General features: G+C 33.7%; 2 protein-coding genes across 2 annotated transcripts; one reads left to right on the plus strand and one right to left on the minus strand.

Annotated features, from left to right (window-relative positions):
- Positions 1-1,075: 1,075 nt before the first annotated feature.
- LOC129309303 (uncharacterized) lies at positions 1,076-2,621 on the minus strand. The gene is made up of 2 exons (XM_054950824.1): positions 2,287-2,621; positions 1,076-2,184 (listed from the first exon to the last, which is right to left on the minus strand). The coding sequence occupies exons 1-2, from the start codon at positions 2,366-2,368 to the stop codon at positions 1,436-1,438; spliced, it is 831 nt and encodes a 276-aa protein (XP_054806799.1). The 5' UTR covers positions 2,369-2,621; the 3' UTR covers positions 1,076-1,435.
- Positions 2,622-13,147: 10,526 nt separating this feature from the next.
- Positions 13,148-19,724, plus strand: LOC129315139 (potassium transporter 8). Its single transcript, XM_054958702.1, has 8 exons — positions 13,148-13,572; positions 13,659-14,148; positions 14,251-14,304; positions 16,682-16,942; positions 17,037-17,089; positions 17,430-17,553; positions 17,647-17,901; positions 18,038-19,724. The coding sequence occupies exons 1-8, from the start codon at positions 13,534-13,536 to the stop codon at positions 19,084-19,086; spliced, it is 2,325 nt and encodes a 774-aa protein (XP_054814677.1). The 5' UTR covers positions 13,148-13,533; the 3' UTR covers positions 19,087-19,724.
- Positions 19,725-21,409: the final 1,685 nt, after the last annotated feature.

Consider the following 21,409-nt stretch of genomic DNA (forward strand, 5'->3'; position numbering starts at 1 on the left):
ATAAACTCAATCTAATTCATACAAATTTATTCATAACATAGCCTTTGAATAATAAGATTTTTGTACATGATTTATTATTCATAGAACATCAATAATGCAATTCGCATTAAATCGTGTGCGTCTCTTTATTAATTCATCACTAGTTTTTATTTCTTTCCCCCATTTTTTGTATGATTTCAATTTGAATTTTAATTATCGAAAAAATTGTTTAGATAAAGTTTCTGAAATTAGGATTAAATCAGTCACTTGGAAATGGACATTTAAGTTGGCAAAGATACAAACGGCAAGCCAAAGCTTGAGGGAAAAGACTAAAAGAAAAGCAAGCAAAAGCCATCACGGCCTCTCAAGTGCATATTGGTAATTTGGTGTGCACGTTTTGGAGGAATACTGTCCAATATCATTCCTTCTCGCAATCCTATCAGCGCATCGAATGGCTTCCCTGTAAATAGAGTCAAGCCGGGTCGTTTGCATTGCGTCTTTACAGAATTACAGATCAAGCTCATAGCCTTGAGAGTCGTTGAGAAACCATTTTTCTTTTGACCACCAATCCTAAATATATGAATTAGATAACTAATTCATACGGAGTCGATTAGAGAAATCAGTTTAGGTATTTGCAAAAAAATGTATTAGTTTTTTAAATTATTCATCATGTTAATCATTCATGTTAGAAATTACTCTTTTTGTTTTGGACAAAATTACTCTTATTGGCTGCATATAAAAATATGGGCAGCTTGATTAAAATAATAATAATAATAATAAATGTCCCGCAGAGTAGAGAAATGCGAAGACCGCGTTTGGATTGGGCTTTAACACTTAAGGGGAAATTCTTGCATTCCACAAATTTGGGCTGAACCTGTCACGCCCACACTGATTAAATTTGGGCTGAACCTGTCACGCCCACACTGATGTGCCATCTCCTCTTTTTCTATGCTATCAGCATGTTAGTCAGTGCGCAATTTAAAATAAAAAAAAAAAAGGTGCATTAGTAAAATAACAGAACAGTTGTTACTCTCTGCTAGCTGGTTTGGGAAGCTGTTGGGGGAAGATTAGTTAGCCAAGAATATTAACGAACTAATTAACATGTATTAATTAAATTGTATAAAAGGGATTCAGAATTAAGACAATTGATGCAAGTCCTGATCGTCTAGCATCTCTTTCTTCGCCCTTCTTCCTCCTATCTATCACAGTATCTTAATTCTTATCCTCACAGGAAAGAAGCTCGGGTATTTATGCAGTTATCAGATCCTTTGTATTCCGTTTCATTTTCTTCTTCTCCTATATTTTCCCTTTCAATTCCAAGAAACGTCAGTATTGCTGGCATAAAACAATATTGCATGCATTAAGTCGCTATTAGCTTTTTATATATTGCAAATTTAACCCCAAAAAGAAAAAAAACAGAGCTATAACTTATAACAGTCCCATACAAATGCTGACTCTAGACAGATTGAGACACCTCCGTCGCAGAACTCCATTTTCTGCATTCATTGAAGTAAACCACAAAGGCCACCCACTTGAATCCATTTGCCACACAAACCAAGCTAATATACACTATCGTGATCCAAACCCTGCTTTTTCTGCTACTCCACCCCATGAAAAAATATCCTAGTCTCAAGCAAAGCCTCCATGCAACACAAACAAGCATCAATAGGCTTCCACTTAGCCTATCACCTCTACTGATATATGCAGAGACCAACAAGGCCTCGTTCCCGTCTTTGTCTTCCAATATCGAAATCAAAGTGCCCATGTTCCATATGGCACTCCACTTCACATACTGTACCAACAAAGCCACAAACATGGCTACAAATAACATCGTGAACAGAGGATAATAGTAAGTGATATATGCTTGTAACGCAATGGAGAGCAGCCCCATCGATAACAGAAAAGTCAACAAGACAACACAAATGGACGTGACGAGAGGGCCTCTAATTCTTGTGTCCATAACGTGTTTGATGAACATTTGCTTTAGAGTCAGGACCTTATCCCCTGCATATATATATGATGCGGAATTCACTGTGGCTATGGTGTTGAAAAGATCCAAGAAATGGAGGATTCCCATATGCGATATCACCAACAGGACGAAGTTATGAGAAACCTTCGCAACTAACATATCCACGGCTTTCATGCGATCCCAACCGAAGCAGAACAAGCAATCCAGGCCCAGATCCTTCCGTAAAACCTTAGCCGCTTCAGTTATGGTTTGAAGATATAAACTTTCGTAGATGAACAAGGAGCAGAACATAGGAAGAGAAGTAATGAAGCTGAAGATGATGAAAATAGGATTCTTACAAGGGATCTTGATAGTTTCTTTGAGGATGCCAGATAATCCAAGCTTCCCTTCCAACACTGATATTCTTGGAGTGCTCTCCATGTTCTTGCTGCAAATCCTGCCGGTCTGCACCCCTTCTTTCTCACCCTCTCTTGACGAAGACCTGCTTCAACTTCAAGGATGATTGGTCTTCTGTTCAACGGATTAGGAAGTTGACTTGAGGCTATTCACTGCTTCCAGGACTGCGATAGCGTTAATAGGAAATAATCTAAGCCATTGGATTGTTTTGTTGTAGTTATTGTGCGACAAATGTCGAAGTGCCACGTGGCTCATACGAGGACAACTCCTAGTATATACATGCTAAAAAATAAAGGTATGTTGGTAAGTGTGTTTGGAAAAAAAGTGAATTTGTATATTCTATGAATGAGTTGAAGAGACACTAAATTTTTTTATCGCATTTGGTTTTGCAAAATTATTAAATTAATTTTGTCTCTTTGGCTTCTAGGAAAAACCTAGATTTACTGTGTTTAAATTGTTTTTTAAGTTACATCATTGATGAGGAGTTTTATACAACATTTAAATGGGTTAATCACTTTAAACAGTGTTCAATTTCCGAAACCTTCTCAACATTTAAAACCTCCAAATAAAGTGCCTTAATGTGTTTTTAATTTCTTCAAATAGGTATTTTATTGTTGTTTAAGGTGGTCCTTGTGGCCATGCCTATATATAGTTCGAGAATGTAGTATATCCGATGCCAAGCTCTAGAATTCTTTAGCACCTTTTATGTGTTATATTTCTTGAGTTTATTATGTAAATTTTCGTTGTTATGTGTTACTATTTTTTATAGGAATAGTCTATTTAATCTTAAGAGCAACTGCTAATCAATCTAATGTGATAAAATAGCTCTTTAAGGTAATGCCCTTGAGCATGAGTCAAATTATAATTTTACTTGTTATTACCAACATGTTTGACAATGGTTTCATCGCCAACTTTGTGGAAAATTATAATATAATCACAATGTCTAGTGTATACTAATAATGTGATGTTGTCTAGTTTTACCCTTTAAATTATTGCTTTTGGAAGATATACACCTTGACTTGATAAAATGGTAAAATTGTTAGAAATTATGTTTTAGGATCAATCATTGTATTATGAATATTATTATTTAATGAATTTTTTTTGTTATCTTATTAATTGCATATTTACTATGATAATTATATCCTTAGACAAACTATAGTGATTGTCCTAAATGCCTCTAACCGGTCACATGTAAGGGATCATAAATGAAATGAGATCAGTATGACTGATTAATTATAGAGATATAAATCAAAATTATAGATACTTAAAAAGGTACAAGATGTCGAAACGATTCGCTATGAGAAAGCTGTATGATACAAGTAATAAGCTTATCTTATATGCAACTATGTCACTGAGCCTTTTGACCTTAGATCATTATAGATTCCTACATGATAATTATCAAACTTTGATCTAGTAAAAAATTACCTTTAATCAGGTGATCATAATGACTATAATTGAGTTTTGTGATGTTCATGTAAAAGAATATGAGTGGTTAAGATAAAATTTATCCCTCACATTAATTGAGAAATGTTATTAAGCCCCTCGATGAGTAAGACTGAAAAAATATATGACCATATTACAATGAAAAAGGCTCTTCTATTGCTATAGTTGTAACATCTTGATTTTTAGATAATAAAGAAATTGTGGAATTAGGTTTTATTGAGGATAAAATAATAATAATAATAATAATAATAGAAATTTATATTATTCGAGGTTATTCAGAAATAATATTATGGTTAGGCATTTAATTATGAATTAAAAAATTTAAATTTAAAACCACATAAGAAGTATTTAGTTAAGATATAATTTTAAGATTTAGAATATATAAATAATTTTTTTACGTGTGTGTTAGTAAAAAAAAGAGAGAGAGAAAGGAGGTGGAAGGAACAAAAAAAAAAGGTGAAAGGTTATTTTTTAAGTTCCACATTGGTTAGATATGGGAAGAGAAGAGGTGTCCCTATATATAAAAGGAGGGGGACTTGTGTTAGGAAACATGAAGGGCTAAGATACAATTTGAAGAAAATTATAACTTATGATCCAAGAGTTTAAATAATTAAATTTAAATTTATAATTTTTTAATATAATTATAAGACCCATAATTCTATTTTTATATTATTTTTTCTCATTTTTCTCTCTCTCTCTCTTTGACGTTGCTCTACCTTACAAGGGGGTTTATTTTTTTTTTCTTCAGATATGCTCTAACTTTCTTGTTTAGATTGGCATTTAAAAAATTACTTAGTTACAAAATTAATTTTGTAGTTATTTCCTAAATAATATTAGCTTTCTAATGATATGATTATTTTGTAGAGTAGAGAAAATATTTTAATTAAAATTTTTCTATAAGATAGTTAATCTAATGATATGATGGTTTAAAAATACAAGTTAAAGTTTAGGGATATAATAAATATTATAGAATATTTCTTTGAGGTTGAAACTCATGTAAAAAAACTTTTGAGTTGGACTCTAGATCTATACGGTTGAATTTATGTTGAATTGGAGATGTAGGGCTAAATCTCTGATTATTAGATATTTATTTAAGTATAAATATGTATTTTTAAGGTTATAGATTGGTGATTTGAGGCTTCAAGAAAATTTTGAAATTTTTAATTTATTTTTGGACGAAATTTTTAGAATATAAAAGGATGAAATTATAATATTATAAGTGATTTGAGGGTTAAAAATAGTTTATTAGGATATGATAATTTTAGAAAAAGAATTTAAAAAATTAAATGAGGCATAAACTTTAAATTAGTGTTAATATGGATCTTAGGACTAAGACTTGCTAACTCTTTAAATTAGAGTCATTTATTAATTTTAATGTAAAATTAATATATAGTATTATGAAATAATTATGTAGATTGTATTGATAAAGAGAGCGGTGGAAGAGGAGTTGTGAAGGGGAATTTATTGTTCAAGACACAGGATAATTATTATTAATATGTTGTGATGGGTATGTATGTGATTGGTTATGTGTTGTTTTGTTATTTAAAAAAATTATGAATTATAAATTATTAAAAATAAATACTGTTACATACTTGTTTGGAATTATTGTCAAGTAGGTCAAAATTTATTTTTATTTATCATGATGAGATATTATTATTTGGTTATATTCTTGTTTGGATATTTAAATGATACATAACTTGTTAGGGTATTTTAATATATGGTATTATTAATAATTTTTGTTTGGTTAATTATTATTACGTGGTAAGCCCTCATTAGACCCAATGAGGGGTGTGTAGCTTGGTCCAACTCACCTTTGACCAGGTGATTTGGCGTCCAGACATGGCGAAAGGAGGATATAAAGTGTAATCATGCAATTAAATACTTGTTTCGTTTGATTGAAAATACTGTTGGGTTAAATATTTTTGTGTGCCCACTTAGCAATCGCATGATTAGTTACATCCATATGCATCATTACATATTAATTTTTGGTTACTGAGACTTTTAAGTCTCATTCCTCGTTGTTAATATTTTTACAGAAGCGAGTTTGGCCGAAAAAACACTAGAGGCATAACTTTGGTATATAAGACACCATCTTTTATGTTGCCTCTTATTTTGGATCATGCAATGTATCTAGTACCAACTTAAGACATACCTTATTTTGTGGAGCATATAGACTCTAATTCTTTTTATTAACTGCATTTATTATGATCAATAAGATTATGTTTGTCCCTCTTAATTCTTGAACTAATTTGAATATCATGTCATGAGGATCCTGTCTGTCCCTCATGGTTCATATTGCTTTTTGGTTCACATAACAATATAAAAAAATTGTATTTAGAAATTGTTTGAGATTCTGCCATTTTAAGATAAGCTTTTACACTAAATGCTGATTTAAAAATTACCATTTTTTATATGAATTGTTTTTACATTATTTTTCATTAGGTAACATTTTATTATAAATGTATTTTTAATTATTATGATAGAGCTTATTCATTATGTTAAATTTTTTTCACTATGGTAGGCTATTTGTAAAATATTTTATTTATATGATAAGCTCTTTTCCACCATAGTAGAGTTTTGAAAAGAAGTTTAGTTATTTATTATCATGGTAGAAATTTTTCTACCATGATAAGGGTTCGATGATATAAAAAAATAATTTTATTGAACTAATAATTTGTGAAAAATCAGTTTGAAAATTTTAGGGTGTTACAATAGTCAATCCACTCAAAGATCAAGAAAGTAATGGTCAAATAAAAGAGAATGACAATTTCATATTTTACATTTGACCAAAATATCACATGATAAAAGGAATATGATATGAATAAACGATAGGTTACATCAGATCATTGATTCCTACATGAATTGGGTAGTCATAATATTTTGCTATAGGCTACTTGTGATTTGTGGGTTAATAGTGTTATTGGTCTATTGTAAATTTTATATAGGCCTAGAGGGTCGTACATGAGAATAGCCCAAGTCGAGCTATAATGTCTAAGTTCATTAAATCATAAATATGTCCAAATTCAATGAATATAATGCTTTACCTAGGATGAAAGAAATAAATATTATATATATATATATATATATATATTTGTGTATGTATATATTATATATTATATTATATTATGTTATATTAGTTTTAAATTTAATTTTAAATGATAAATTAAATTTAATAACTAACATGATATGAGAGGATATTATATTAGTTCTATAATTTAAATTTTTAAGATAAATTCAAATAAGATATGATATCGTAAATTTAATTTATGAGATAAATTAAATTTTATTTTCGCTGGCTTAAGATATAATTTTTGAAGTAATTATAATTATTTTTTAAAATTTTAAAAAAATAAAAATCCTAATATATTTATAATACATAGAGGGGACGTGCTTATAAAGAGTGAGAAAGAGTCATAATAGCAAAGCAAAAAACCCTAAAGAAAAAGAAAAGGATGGATGGACATTTAGAGCACTAGCACGTTATTCGTGTGAATACTAGTAAAGATAGCCAATCTGCATTATTAGTTTCTAAGATCCAAACACTTGAGGGAAGCTTGAAAGTTTGACATATAAAAAAAAGAAGTTAAAGTACAATTTTATCTTTAAATTATTCTTAGAAAAATAATGTTATCCCTAAACTATTTATCGTAACAATGTTGCCTTTAAACTATTTCTAGAGGGACAATATTGCCCTCACCTTTTAAAAATCATAAAATTTAATAAAAATAAAATTATAATAATATTAAATAAAAATAATATTAAACGTATATATATAAAGTAAATATAAGAAAAAATATAAATTGTAATTTTATAACTTGTTTAGTATAAGTGGATCTTGGTTAAATTGATATGAATAGACTCAAAAATATTTACATTTGCACATATAACTATTAACATTTTTATAAAAAATGAATCTCAAATTATATTTTATACATCTGAATTATTCAAAATAAAATTTACTTTTAGCAGAATCTAATTTTTAAACTTTTTCTAATATTATATTTAAAACCATCTGATTTTTCTAAAGACTGCTCTGATTCCTAATTCAACTTTGGTTTTTAGCTTAATAGCGGCTAAACTCTTATCCATTCTAGCTCAATTATGAAAATAATTTTTTAGTCCAAATCGAGTCGTTAATGATGGCTATGGTCGATAGTTATAGGTGCAAATGAAAATACTTTTAAATCTACTCATATCTAATTTAACTAAAATTTACTTATACTTGACAAGTTATAAAATTATAATATATATTTTTATTATATATATGTATATATATTTAATATTATAATTTTATATTTATATATATATTTAATATTATTTTATTTAATATTATTATAATTTTATTTTTATTAATTTTTATAATTTTTTTAAATGGTGAGAGCAACATTTTTGAGAATAGTTTAGAGGTAAAATTGTACTTTAATTCATGAAAAGTGAGTCCCATTAGCTATAGTAACGGACGTTTAAATGGCAGGGACAATATTGCTTTAATTTGATTAGTTTAGGGGTAACATTACTATTATGAATAGTTTAGGAGTGACTTGCTCTTCTGAAAATAATTTAAAGATAAAATTATATTTTAACTCTAAAAAAATACTTTTTTATCAACCTTAATTTAAATGAATTTTATCAATTATCAATCGTGATTGAAGTTTTTAGATTTAAATTGCTGCTTTTCATTGTGCCCCCAGTCCAACAAAAATATGACGATGTAAATCATGAATCCACAAAACACCAGCCAGCGGGTTCATTGAGATGAAGGCCACATGTTGGGCAAATGGGTACGGTGTATTGACTTTGTGTGTCCGTTGGCATTTGAATTTTAGTTAAATGCGTGTTGGGAAAGATAGAGGTGAAGGTGGATGTTAGTGGATGACCACCCTCGGATCCTTCCCAACAATAAGGGGAACACATGCCCGCAATTGTAAGGAAATGATGTTCAATGTCGCAACCATGTTTATAGATGACCCCAAGAAAAATCACTTTTGATTGGGCTTCCATGTTCCATCTGCACAAAAAGGCCGAACCAATCTGGTTTGGCAAGTTACACTATAACTAGCTAGCACCTAGCAGTGGCCACTCCAACTATACACGTCAGTGCCACACATTCAACTAAACTGCGTCATCATTAATAGTTCTTATTAACACATCCCAATCTCACTACGTTTACTTTCTCCTTTTTTAAACCAACACGGCATAGTATTTATCTCTCATTGACAAATTACAATTTATTTTTGGTAGGCGTCCCTACTCCCATTTACTCAGTGATAGTGACTTGTTTATTACCCCTACGTAACATGAATTAATTAATCTCATGTTTCACAAGAGTATTAATTAGTATTTCTTACATTTCAAGGACGTAAACCACACACATATTTGATCCTTTGGTGTGAGGGAACACAAAAATATCAGAAGAAAATACTTAGTGCAGAAGAAATGCAGGAAAACATATGTGCGTAAAACATGTTGTCCACCTTAATTACCCTCCACAACTAATTCACCACTTGCTATCTCCCATTTATTTCATTCATTATACCCCACACCCCACGTTCTCTCATCATCCATGGACCCACCCACCCCACCACATGTGGTATTGGGCACTGCTCTAAACTACATTGCTCCACGTCCCATCATTACCATGTATCCCTCCCTCCTTCCCTCCCTCCCTCTCTCTCTGAATCAGAACAGAATGATACATACATCTCACAATCGGGCAATGCAGATTCTTGCCAAGTGGTATAATGTGGCAGACCACTCAGCGAAGGCAATCTTAGAGATTCTCGCAGGGTTCTATAATTAAAAAGCGGGCCTCAGAATGAGCTAATGCTTAATTAGAACAACTAAACAGCAATTAAGCTTCATTATATAGCAGTTCCTTGGGAAATCATAATTAATGCGACAGAATGATAAATAAGGATACACATGGACACATGATGAGCGTCAGGAGATCCACTTAGTATGGATGACATTTTAGTTGGATCCGAATCCCATATGACTACTCAAACATAAAAAAAGATTTTCTGGGAAATAATGAATACTAAAAAATAGCGTGGTATCAGATGTGGAGGTATTTAATTAGTTGAGAAGTGGGTGACATAATATAACCCGGATTTTGAGGAGTGTCTCCTTCTTCATTCAGCTGTGGGATTATTTATATGCTGGTCTGTTCTCAGGGTCAGCTTATCAATTATTTATTTATGGTTGGAGATGATATTAACGACGTCATGTTTTACCCTGTTGTGAATTAATTGAATATTCTTTTACCTAGCTATCACTATGACGATTGATATGATCCATGACTGAATAAGTGGGACACCAATTGTTTCAACTTTTGGCCCTTCTCTTAGTTTAGTGATTGTCAAAGTTGCCGCTCCAGCAATTAACTGACCAAGCCGACATCCATTCATTTTCCAAGTTCCCAAATTTCACAACATGTTTATAGGTCTGTATAAGTTAATTACGAAGTTTAATATTATGCTGGCTTTTTGTTCCTCACCTGCTCACTCTACACTGCTCATTTTGTTCTACAGCTTTAAAATGACATGTTCGAGGATTTTGGAAGAATATATTACTATTCTATTCGAGGACTCGCATTTAATAAATATATCTGCATCATCGTGACAAATTAAAGTAGCCACGCATGCATGATCCCGGGGAGAATCTGGAAAGCATGTAAAGAAATATTTAGGATGTACGAGGGGAACTTTGTGCGGGAAACAAGGATGAAGATGGGAACAAATGGAAATAATTAAGGAGAGAAAGTTTGTGTGTCCTTATTCTAGGCTCGCAGGATTGCTATCCTTACTTTATAGCAAGCCTGTATTTTCTGTCCCAATAAAATCCAAATTTAAAGCGGGAAAGAAGAAAAGGAGGAGGAGGAAACTATGGTGGGATTTGCACCTTTATAAAGTTTGATGGATGGTTGGGATTTGATAGAGAGGCAAGTTGGGGCAACTTAACAATGGAAGCTCCATGGCCATTCACTGGATCATCAAGAACATGGCTGGACAAATTAAATCATGGATTGCAGCTGCAAGTTATTAAGTAGTGGTAATGGTAAGTGGTCACCAACCCAGAAAAGCAACCACAGACAGAGAAAGAAGGACCATTTGCGCTGAGTTTGATCCATAGTCATGCGCCACTTGGCCTAATTCTCCCCACTATCACTTTGATAGATTCAACGTCCTTTCTCCATCTGTCTCTTTCCCTTATCATATAAAAATCTCCCAACCCCCTCCTTATCTCATCTTCCACCCCACTTATTAATAAGTATATTAATATTATCAAATTAACTGCTGATAAATAATAGTAATAATATTAATGAGGTGAAGATACGAGACGAGGCCGAGGCCGAGGCCGGCCCGGTTTTTTGCTGCAAGAAGGACCAGGTGGTGGGGACTGTGAACTTGGTTTTGGCTTTCATGCACGATGTATTCCCATTAAAAATAATATAAAAATAAATAAAGAAGTGAGAAAATGATATTGTATTTTTTTGTTAAAAAAAGGGCCCGTAAGGGGATTGCATGGGACCCTCATCGTGTTTCGCATTGATGTGGCTGTGGCTATCAAACATTTGAGACAAATAACGTAAGGGTGGCGCTTATGGGGACCGCTAAGGCGTTGCTTTCTTCGTCAATTTAACTCTCTAATTTATCGCCTGCGTCGTAAACTTCTCGACCCTTCCTACGTAGAAATCTTGTATTCTTAATTAATATAATATTGTTAATTAAATTAGAGCCGGTAGTTGACCAAACAAAAATAGAATTAGAGTTGGTGCAGCTTCTTTTTCCCGCTCATCAACGTCTTCTAATTGTATTTCACAAGCGTCATCTAAGAGTCCAATATGAAGTTGAACAAGAGTAATTGTTGATTCATCTAAATCATGGGCTTAATTAATTATCAAGCCTTGCTTTGAATACTTCAAATGGGGGAAAAAAAAGCGCCTCGCTTAGGGACAAACTGGGGATGCAAACTTTTCGGGGCCGCTTTGTTAAATATATATATATATATATCCCTTTGTTTAATTCCAACGCCAATGTAAAAGCAATTTCACTTTTTGATTAAGGAAAAAATAGGCGTGATGAATGATTTCAGACAAAAGCTGGGAGTCTGTGTATATATGCACATCCGCATCACTTAGGATTTGCGATCGATTCACGAATAAGTTATCCGATTCTCTCTTAATCACGATCACTTTACCGCGGAATCTTAATTTAGTTGTGACGGTTGCTTATTTATTCAGCAATTATGACAATGATGAGATTTTTTTAAATATTGGTCTTGACCCTTTTAATTTATCAAGTGATGAATTTAGATTTAGTGATTATATAGAACTTAAGTGTCTTTATTATTTGAACTATTTAAAGAGGGTATAAATTCATAACCATTTATTTAAATTTTAATAGTTCAAATAACATAAGTACTTAGCATATATATTAAGTATAGTTATTGAATCTAAAACTATGATTGAGTTGGTTTTTACTAGCAGTGTTATATTTATGTCTCCATGAAAAATTCGTTCCCAGGCTGAATATTATGAGATTCAGCCAAGATTCAAGATCAAAATTATTAGCTCGAATGAAGATTAATAATCTATTATCTGATAATTATCACTGTCTTTCCAACAAAAAGGAAAGCGTTGCACCTATCCATATCCTTGAAAATCCAGCTTTATTTGGAATTCTATTTTTTTGGGGGCCAACTCGGAGCATTGCACTTACCAACATGCTTGCTCTTCCAGGGTCGCTTTCCTTCTCTAATCTTCCATAATTCACAGAGACAAATATCGTGCTTGTATTCTCAGATTCTCTGCTGAAGGGGCGTGGGTGGATGGTGGTCTATCTCTTTTCATGGATTTTATTTTACCGGGACTCTACCACTTGTCATCTAATCTTGCCTAAAAGATTTGTACTGCGATTCCAATTCACAAAGCAGATTCATTATCAATGAACAACATAATTATTAGATGCGCCTGTCTTTATTCTTCTTGTGCTGTAGTGTGCTGATCGGAGCGAACACGCACGAGTCCAAGTAATTGCCACGCCCACAGTCATACAGCTGTGAAACTGAATCGTCCAAATTAATGAATTATACAACTACTGCGTGAGAGGGGGATTGAAAAGTCCCTTTCGCTGGACACTGTTCTGGTGACTGTTCAGAGATTAAAGAATAAAGATCAGCAATTAGTGCACGCTGATCATTCTCCCTCCTCGCACCCAACTGCTTTTTTTTTCCTCTTTGGACACAGCCGAAATTATTAACCAACTATTCTGTGTTGTGTAAAATCTCAACTAAAAAAGCGAACAGTCACTACTTGCTACACCACGAAAAAGAATTACAAGAAAACAAAAAGAACCTAACTGGTCACTGCAAAACAAAACAAACTCATGCTTCTCTCTCCCCCTCTCTGGCTCTCTCTCAAGCGTACACACCCACCATCCACTTATATTCTAATCCCAAAGCTCCCACCCATCCCAACAAACCCTTCCTCGCTATAACACTCTTCTCTATATGCACTGGTGGTGTTTGGTGCCTTTTCCTCCTTGCTTTGTCCGCGTTTTTGGCCATTTGCCCCCCCTTATTGCTTGTTTTTTATTTTTAACGCAAGAAATAGCGATAGGAGGTATCCAACACCACTTTTGTTCAACATGTTTGAGCTGGGGAAGGTTGTAATTCAAGAGAGGTCATCTTTGTCTCACTCAACTGACTGAAGAAATGAATGCTCTGCATTTCTGAGACAGCCCATCATGGATCTGGAGTCTGTGACCTACCGAAATCCAATTAAGGTAACTCATGTAACACTCTGGTGCTGAGTATTAGGACTCCCACCTCCACAAATCTGTCCTTTCTGATCATGCTTACTTCTCCGCAGAAGGAATCATGGAAGACCGTGTTAACTTTGGCTTATCAAAGCCTGGGTGTTGTATATGGAGATTTGAGCACCTCCCCTCTGTACGTTTACAAAAGCACTTTCGCCGAGGATATCCAACATTCAGAGACAAATGAAGAAATATTCGGCGTTTTGTCTTTTGTGTTCTGGACCCTTACACTCATACCCCTGGTCAAGTATGTCTTCATTGTGCTTCTGGCAGATGACAATGGCGAAGGAGGGACCTTTGCTCTGTATTCTCTGTTATGCCGGCATGCCCGTGTCAGCTTACTGCCTAATACCCAGCTCGCCGACGAGGACTTGACGGAGTATACGAAAGATGGGATTATGGCAGACGATAAGAGAGCTGTTGGGTCGAGCTTGAAATCGGTGTTGGAGAAACGCAGGGGGCTGCAGCGGGTACTGCTTGTTCTGGCTTTGATTGGAACTTGCATGGTCATCGGGGATGGCGTGCTCACACCAGCAATTTCTGGTATTTGAGATTTGCATTCTATATTTTCTCGGGTATTTCGATCTCAAGCAGTGAAAACGGGAATTTGATTATTCGTTTTTCTGGGTTCTGGTCATTATGCAGTATTTTCTGCTGTGTCGGGCCTCGAGCTTTCCATGTCAAAAGAGCAGCACCGATGTAAGTTCCTTTCTCTTTTGACACAATTTCCAAGAAAATTTTCTGTTTCGATTCCCTTTTCCTCCAATTTCTGCCCCCACAATCTCTTGACGCTGTGTCAATCCTAGTCCAGTTTGCTGTTTAGGAGATTAATTTGCCACTGAGCAATTATTAGTCTTCAAATTCAACTGCAGAAAGTCAAGCTATTTTTAATTAAACAAATAAAAATATATATACTCGTTCAACCAAAATTTTATTCCACTGAAGAGGAAACTACAGTGTGAAGAGCACAAGCTAGCATTTATAGATGGACTCTCCTTTAAACTTGTGCTCTTCACATGCGGTGAATTTAGTTTTTTTTTTTTCCTCCCTGATTCGATTTAGAAAGACATGGTGTCTGAAACTATTCTCTGGGATATGTTCACGATATTTTCGGAAGACTGAGATTCTGACTAGTTTATATCTGTTGTTTTACATGATTCTGCAATTGCCTTGTCTTGGCCCGCTTGGCTATGTCTTCCTTGAGAGATTGTTGCCGCCTCGATGGTATATGGGGAGAAAAAATTATTTATTTAAAAAAAATCTATTTGAATTTTTAAAAATAAAAAAACAGATTCTTGTTATTTTAAATAAATTTGTATTTTTATTATAAGATTTAAAAATAACTAATTACTTTTTTATTATTATTGTAACTAAGTATAAAATAATTTTTACTTTTTATAAAATCTCTATAAAATGAATTTCTTTTATAAAATTTTTAAACTATCTAAAATATGCTGCGAAAAGTAAAATTATTGTAGTTAGGTATCTGCAATATAGGTTTATTTGATGCTTAGTATAAAATCCTATTTGAACTTTGGAAAGCTATCGCTCTGCCATTCTACATTTCGTAACTCTCTAAATTAGTGGACCAAAAGGGAGAACCAAATGCTCGCTAGTGTGTGTGTGGGTCCCTGTAATTATCATCAAGCCAACCCTTGTTTTGATCAGGTCAAGTCATCATCCCATGCTATTTGAGTACATATACTAGAATATGAAATTGACGATTATTATAATCAACTAAAGATGAAACGTGTGGCTAAGATGAAAACGATGTAACCTCACAGTATTTGAATTTGACACGATAATGCATATACAGATAGTTAAAAAGAAAAGGAAAGAGTAGAAAAGTAGTCCCTTCATAAAATTAAGCTTTCATGATATTATGATTTCAAGTTGAAAGGGTTGTCGTATGGATAAGACTTCAAATGAATCTCCATGGGGTGATCTGTAGTCTAGAACTGTCGGCTGATTATTGAACTAGTTATTAACATTATTAGCGATTCCATTATGATGCTCAAATAGTAATTATCTGTGGTGTCTTTCAACTAAATCCAGACCTAATTCTGTCCAACTTTTAGGCAATTGCGGCGGCCAAAATAATAGTAAGAAGGCAACAAAATGATATCTTGGTCTGCATACCTAACCTCGTCACATGATTATAGTATGAATAACTATATATTGCTAATAAAAAAATTTGAATTTTTCTCATTCTTGGTTGCGGAATTTCATATTCTCATCAAATGTTTCTAGGCTTCTCTTGAAAGTAATCTTTTTGCTGGTGGGTAATAATATGTCTCCCTTTAATGACATAGCCTCTCTCTTTCTGCGGCTAACTTGTACCATCTGTCGGCAAAATGATCACAAATTTCCTTTCGATGATAATTTGTGGGCCCATAAGATTATGGAAGTTAAGTTGATATGCTTTTGATTTATCACAGGACCGTTTCCTTCAGCGCTGAAACACTTACACTACTGTAGTTCTGTGTCTAATGTTCGTGATTTCTGTAGTACACCTTTTCAGTAAAGATTGAATGCGGAAAATTTCATTTTCTGTTCTTTGCTTCATGGTTCTTGATATTTTGAAAGACAATTTATAATCAAAGCTTCATGAATTTTATACAAACTGCGTAAATTTTCATTTGCTTGCTGCTGATTGTCTTTCTCATGATAAACAGTTTCTCTGAACTTGGGTTTTCTAATTTTGAAGTGCTTTTGTCCGTATTCAGCATCTATGTTTCACTCCTTCCTGAGTGTTATACTTAGAAGTCAGAATTCAAATATCAAAATTAGAATCGATGGAATTAAACACCCTTTGGTTGATTTTACGGAATGAGTAAAAATAAGGATTAGTCTGTATATGAATGGTTATGCTGTGGCAAAGGAAAAAGGAAAAGGACCTATCTTTTAGGTGAAACGTCAAACGCGCATGTTTTATATTCAGCTCTAGACCTGCACATCCCCAATTCTTTGTTACTACGTTGTTAGAAATCTTCTGTATCCCCACTTTCGCCAAAGAAATCTCCCACAATATGCTCAAATATATCTTTCCTCTCCTGAAAGATGATTTGCTATGCAGATGTTGAGGTTCCAGTTGCTTGTATAATACTGGTATTTTTGTTTGCGCTCCAACATTATGGGACCCATCGTGTGGGATTCCTGTTTGCACCAGTTGTGATGACCTGGCTGCTATGCATCAGTGGCATTGGTATTTACAATATCATTCATTGGAACCCACATGTATATGAAGCTCTTTCCCCTTATTATATGTTCAAGTTTCTGAAAAAGACCCAGAGGGGAGGTTGGATGTCCTTGGGTGGAATTCTACTGTGCATAACAGGTATGGAGAAAGCAGAGAAAATTGTATTATTATATTTCAACGAAGTTTACCTCATGCTTTATCTTTTCTTGATACCATCATTTTTATGTTCCAGGTTCAGAAGCCATGTTTGCCGATTTAGGACACTTTTCACAATTGTCAATCAAGGTACACAGATGCCTTTTTAAAAAAAAAAAAAACTCAGGATTTCATAATTATGAGGCAATATGTAAGTGAAACAATGAGTTGTTCCAAACTTAGTCTAATTATTGTTAATGATATCCAGTGCTCCAGCAAGAATAATTGAGATCCAACTTTTGTTGGATGGTTTTGGCGTATGTTCAAGTTACCCAAAAATTGCCTGTCCACTTCAGGCTGAAAAAATAATAATAATTAAAATTAGATTTAGATGTTTGCATGATGTAAACTAAGATGGGTAAAGCTATACTATCCCTGAGGCCTGAGGAGGGAAATAAGCTCTTTGTAACTAAAATTCCCTTTCCTGCAGATTGCTTTCACCTTTTTGGTGTACCCATCTCTAATCCTAGCATATATGGGACAAGCTGCTTATCTTTCCAAGCATCATTCCCTTGAAAGTGACTACAGAATTGGCTTCTATGTATCCGTACCTGGTAAGTTCTCTGATGTTGATCTCAAGGAGCCATCATTCCATAGAGCTCAAGTTTCTGCCTTTTGTCTTACTTTTCTTGTTCATTTTTCGTCAGAGAAAATTAGATGGCCTGTTCTTGTAATAGCCATACTTCAAGCTGTGGTTGGAAGTCAAGCTGTCATCACCGGGACTTTCTCAATAATCAAACAATGCTCGGCTTTGAGCTGCTTCCCCAAAGTCAAAATTATCCATACATCTTCTAAGATACACGGTCAGATTTACATTCCAGATATCAACTGGACTTTGATGCTTCTTTGTCTGGCCATTACAGTTGGATTTAGGGACACAAAACGCATGGGAAATGCATCAGGTACAACCTCCACAAATTAGTTTCACGATGTACTTGCATGCTTAGAAACTATAATCATTACCCATGTTGTGGCTTTACTTCTAATGTTAAAAATTTAACCAGTTTTAAAGCATTTTTGTTTTCTTTCCATAAACAGGATTGGCTGTCATAACTGTCATGCTGGTGACCACTTGCCTAATGTCTCTGGTCATAGTCCTATGCTGGCACAAAAGTAGTGTTCTAGCCATTTGCTTTCTGTTCTTCTTTGGCTCCATTGAAGCACTCTACTTCTCTGCTTCCCTCATCAAGTTCCTTGAAGGGGCTTGGGTTCCTATTGCCCTCTCATTCATCTTCCTCATTATCATGTATGTATGGCACTATGGCACAATTAAGAAGTACGAGTTTGATGTTCAAAATAAGGTCTCCATCAACTGGCTTCTCAGTCTCGGCCCCACATTAGGAATAGTAAGGGTCAGGGGAATTGGCCTCATACACACCGAGCTTGTATCAGGGATCCCGGCCATTTTCTCTCACTTTGTTACCAATCTGCCTGCTTTCCATCAGGTTGTAATCTTTCTCTGCATCAAATCAGTCCCAGTGCCACATGTCAGACCTGAAGAAAGGTTCTTGGTGGGTAGAGTTGGCCCTAAGGAGTATAGGCTTTATAGGTGCATAGCAAGGTATGGCTATCGTGACATTCACAAGGATGACATGGAATTTGAGCAAGATCTTATTTGCAGCATAGCTGAGTTTATCCGGTCAGATACTTCTAAATGTGGCTTAGAATTTAACAATTTCGAAGATGACGCAAAGATGACGGTTGTTGGGACTTCAGCATCAAAATTAGGTGTAAGAATGTGTGAGGATGATATAGATTCCTGTCAAATGGAAGGTACTTCAGAGTTGAGGGAGGTCAAATCTCCTGAGAAAGTTAAGAAGCGGGTCAGGTTTGTAGTGCCAGAAAGCCCAAAGATTGACTTAAATGCAAAGGAGGAGCTGCGGGAGCTAATGGAGGCAAGGGAAGCAGGAATGGCATTTATAATAGGCCACTCATATGTGAGGGCAAAAAGAGGATCAAGCTGGATAAAGAAAGTTGTGATCAATTATGGGTATGATTTCTTAAGGAGAAACTCTAGGGGACCAACATTTGCCTTAAGCATCCCTCATGCATCTACCCTGGAGGTGGGCATGATCTATCACGTCTGAATTTTGGCTAGCAGTTATGTAGCCTAGTTTTGTAACTAGTGATGTTATTTAATTAGCTCGGCCTACATAAATAAACTTGATAAATGGCGGCATTTTGTATAGTTTCCCTCCAAGCTTTCCCGGCAAGCATAAGTGTTGCCATTACCGAGGTTCTTCTGACCGGCAGATAATTGCTTCTTCTTTCTTTCTTTTTCTTTACCACTTCTGTGTCGTCTCAGTACATAAATAAGCTATCAGGAGGGGTAGTTCTCCATTATCTAAAGCCCAGATCTGAAATAAAGGTCAATTTTAGGTTGACAAGGAATATTATGTACATGGTTCTCAGAATGAATGAGAAGAGATAAGTCAAACAATATAGAGGTTGGTACTTTGGGGGCTGTAGAATCCCTTCTTGTGTCTTCATATATACTTGATAACCTCAGCCAGGCAGCCAAATTTCAGGAAATCTAATAACTGTCACGGGCTGTTTGGTTGGATTGTTTGGTTGGATTACATGTAACCTTGATACAATTCTCATTTACAAACTGTTTGGTTGACATTTTGCCTATAAAGGCCATTGTGTAATGCAATCTCAATTATAAAAAATGTGGTAATGCGGATTACATCAAAAAACCTATGTAATCCCTATTTTCATCAAACAGTTTATTCAAATATCCCTCTCTTCATCTTCACCCTTCTTCTGCCTTCGAACCCACCTCCCTCCTCCCCTGTTGCCATCATCCCTCCTCTCTTAGCATCGCGTGTCAGCTGTAACATTTCAATTTAAATTTTAATAGTTAATTTTGGTTAATAGAAATTTTAAAAAATATTTAGAGGTAAGAAAATTAGTAAGAGATGATTATTAAATCTAACTTAGAATATAATTATAAATTAAAATAAAAAAATTTAAAAAAATAATTAAAAAAAATATTATTAAATTATTATTATAAAAAAAAGAGAAAAGGCATGAAAAAAAAACAAAACGAGAAGAACAAGAAGACTTTCGGCGTTTCCGCGTGCCATCATTACATATATATTATAATAATAAAAAAAAGGGAGAGAGGAAAGAAGAAATAATAAAAAAAAAAAAGATGTGAGACCCACTGAATTTTTATAAAAACTCACCTGTTCCTTCGTTTCTTCATTCATTCCTTCGTGCACGCTGAGGCAGAGAGAACGTGAGTCGCCGGTGCGAAATATCTAAATTTTTAAGGTAAGAGTTTTTAATAGGATATTTAAGGTGTGATTTTAAGCTTTTCAAGACTACGTAAGTGTTCTAAAAATTTTTCTTAGTCATCCTTCCTCTTTGGTTTCTGATTTTGTAATGGTAGAAAATTTAGGATTTGGAAGAGGAATGAATTTATGTTGAATGAATATGGTTTTTGAGATTGTTAGTAGTATAATAAATATTCTAGAGTATAAATTTATGGATTATGGATCAAATTCTAGACTAGATCTAAAAATATATGTTGATTTATTGAGGTTTAGATGATTATTTAGAATGAGAAATAAATTATTATGGCTATAGGATTATGATTCTAAGCTAGAGACTCAATTTTTAATTTTTGGGTATTTTAGGTACGAATTTATGAAATAAAAAAAATTTTGATAATAGAAATTAGTTTAGAAGTTGATTTTTAGATTATTAATGTTTATTGATAATTAAAAGAGGAGTCAAAAATTTTACTTAATAGTATTAACTATAGATTTGTATTAAGATTGAGATTAGAAATTATGTTATATTTTTAATTCTATTATTAGAATTATTTTATTAGTTTCAAAAAATTAAAACTAATATTTATAAATAATATGTTATTTGTAGATTGTATTACTGGTAAAGATTGTGGTGAGAGAGAAATTTTAAGGAATAATTTATTAAAAAAGCCACAAGGTAACCATGCTTTTAATTTGTGATTAGTGTTACTTCATGTTAATTAAGTGATTATTGAGAAAATTATGAATTTTGTAATATTATACAATTGTACAATATTATTATGAATTTGTTTAATTATTGTGGGAAGTGTTGGGAGACTTGCTATTATTGTTGTATTTATGTGCCATGTGGTACGCCCCTATTGGAGCTCAATAGGTGGCTTATAAGGGCTCGGGCTAATCTACCTTTGGTCGGGTAATTTAGCACCGAGTGAGGGCTACAGCTCGAGGTTAATAGAGGGATATAAGGATGGTTGTTTGTGTGTATTGTAATATTTCTTATATTTGTTGGAATTATATTATTTTTAATTCTCACTTAGTAAGCACACACTTAACTGTTTGTATACACTATCATAAATTGGATTTGGTTACTGGGACTTTTGAGTCTCATTATGTGGTTAACAATTTTCAG

This window comes from Prosopis cineraria, unplaced genomic scaffold (assembly GCF_029017545.1).
Source record: "Prosopis cineraria cultivar Desert tree isolate PC_DT_omini unplaced genomic scaffold, ASM2901754v1 PC1, whole genome shotgun sequence".
NCBI lineage: Eukaryota > Viridiplantae > Streptophyta > Magnoliopsida > Fabales > Fabaceae > Prosopis > Prosopis cineraria.

Coding starts and splice junctions, on each gene's coding strand:
- LOC129309303 (XM_054950824.1), bottom strand. CDS start 2,368: ATGGAGAGCACTCCAAGAATATCAGTGTTGGAAGGGAAGCTTGGATTA. Junction 2,185..2,286: donor AGAAACTATCAAGATCCCTT/GTAAGAATCCTA, acceptor CCATAACTGAAG/CGGCTAAGGTTTTACGGAAG.
- LOC129315139 (XM_054958702.1), top strand. CDS start 13,534: ATGGATCTGGAGTCTGTGACCTACCGAAATCCAATTAAG. Junction 13,573..13,658: donor CCTACCGAAATCCAATTAAG/GTAACTCATGTA, acceptor ACTTCTCCGCAG/AAGGAATCATGGAAGACCGT. Junction 14,305..16,681: donor GTCAAAAGAGCAGCACCGAT/GTAAGTTCCTTT, acceptor TTTGCTATGCAG/ATGTTGAGGTTCCAGTTGCT.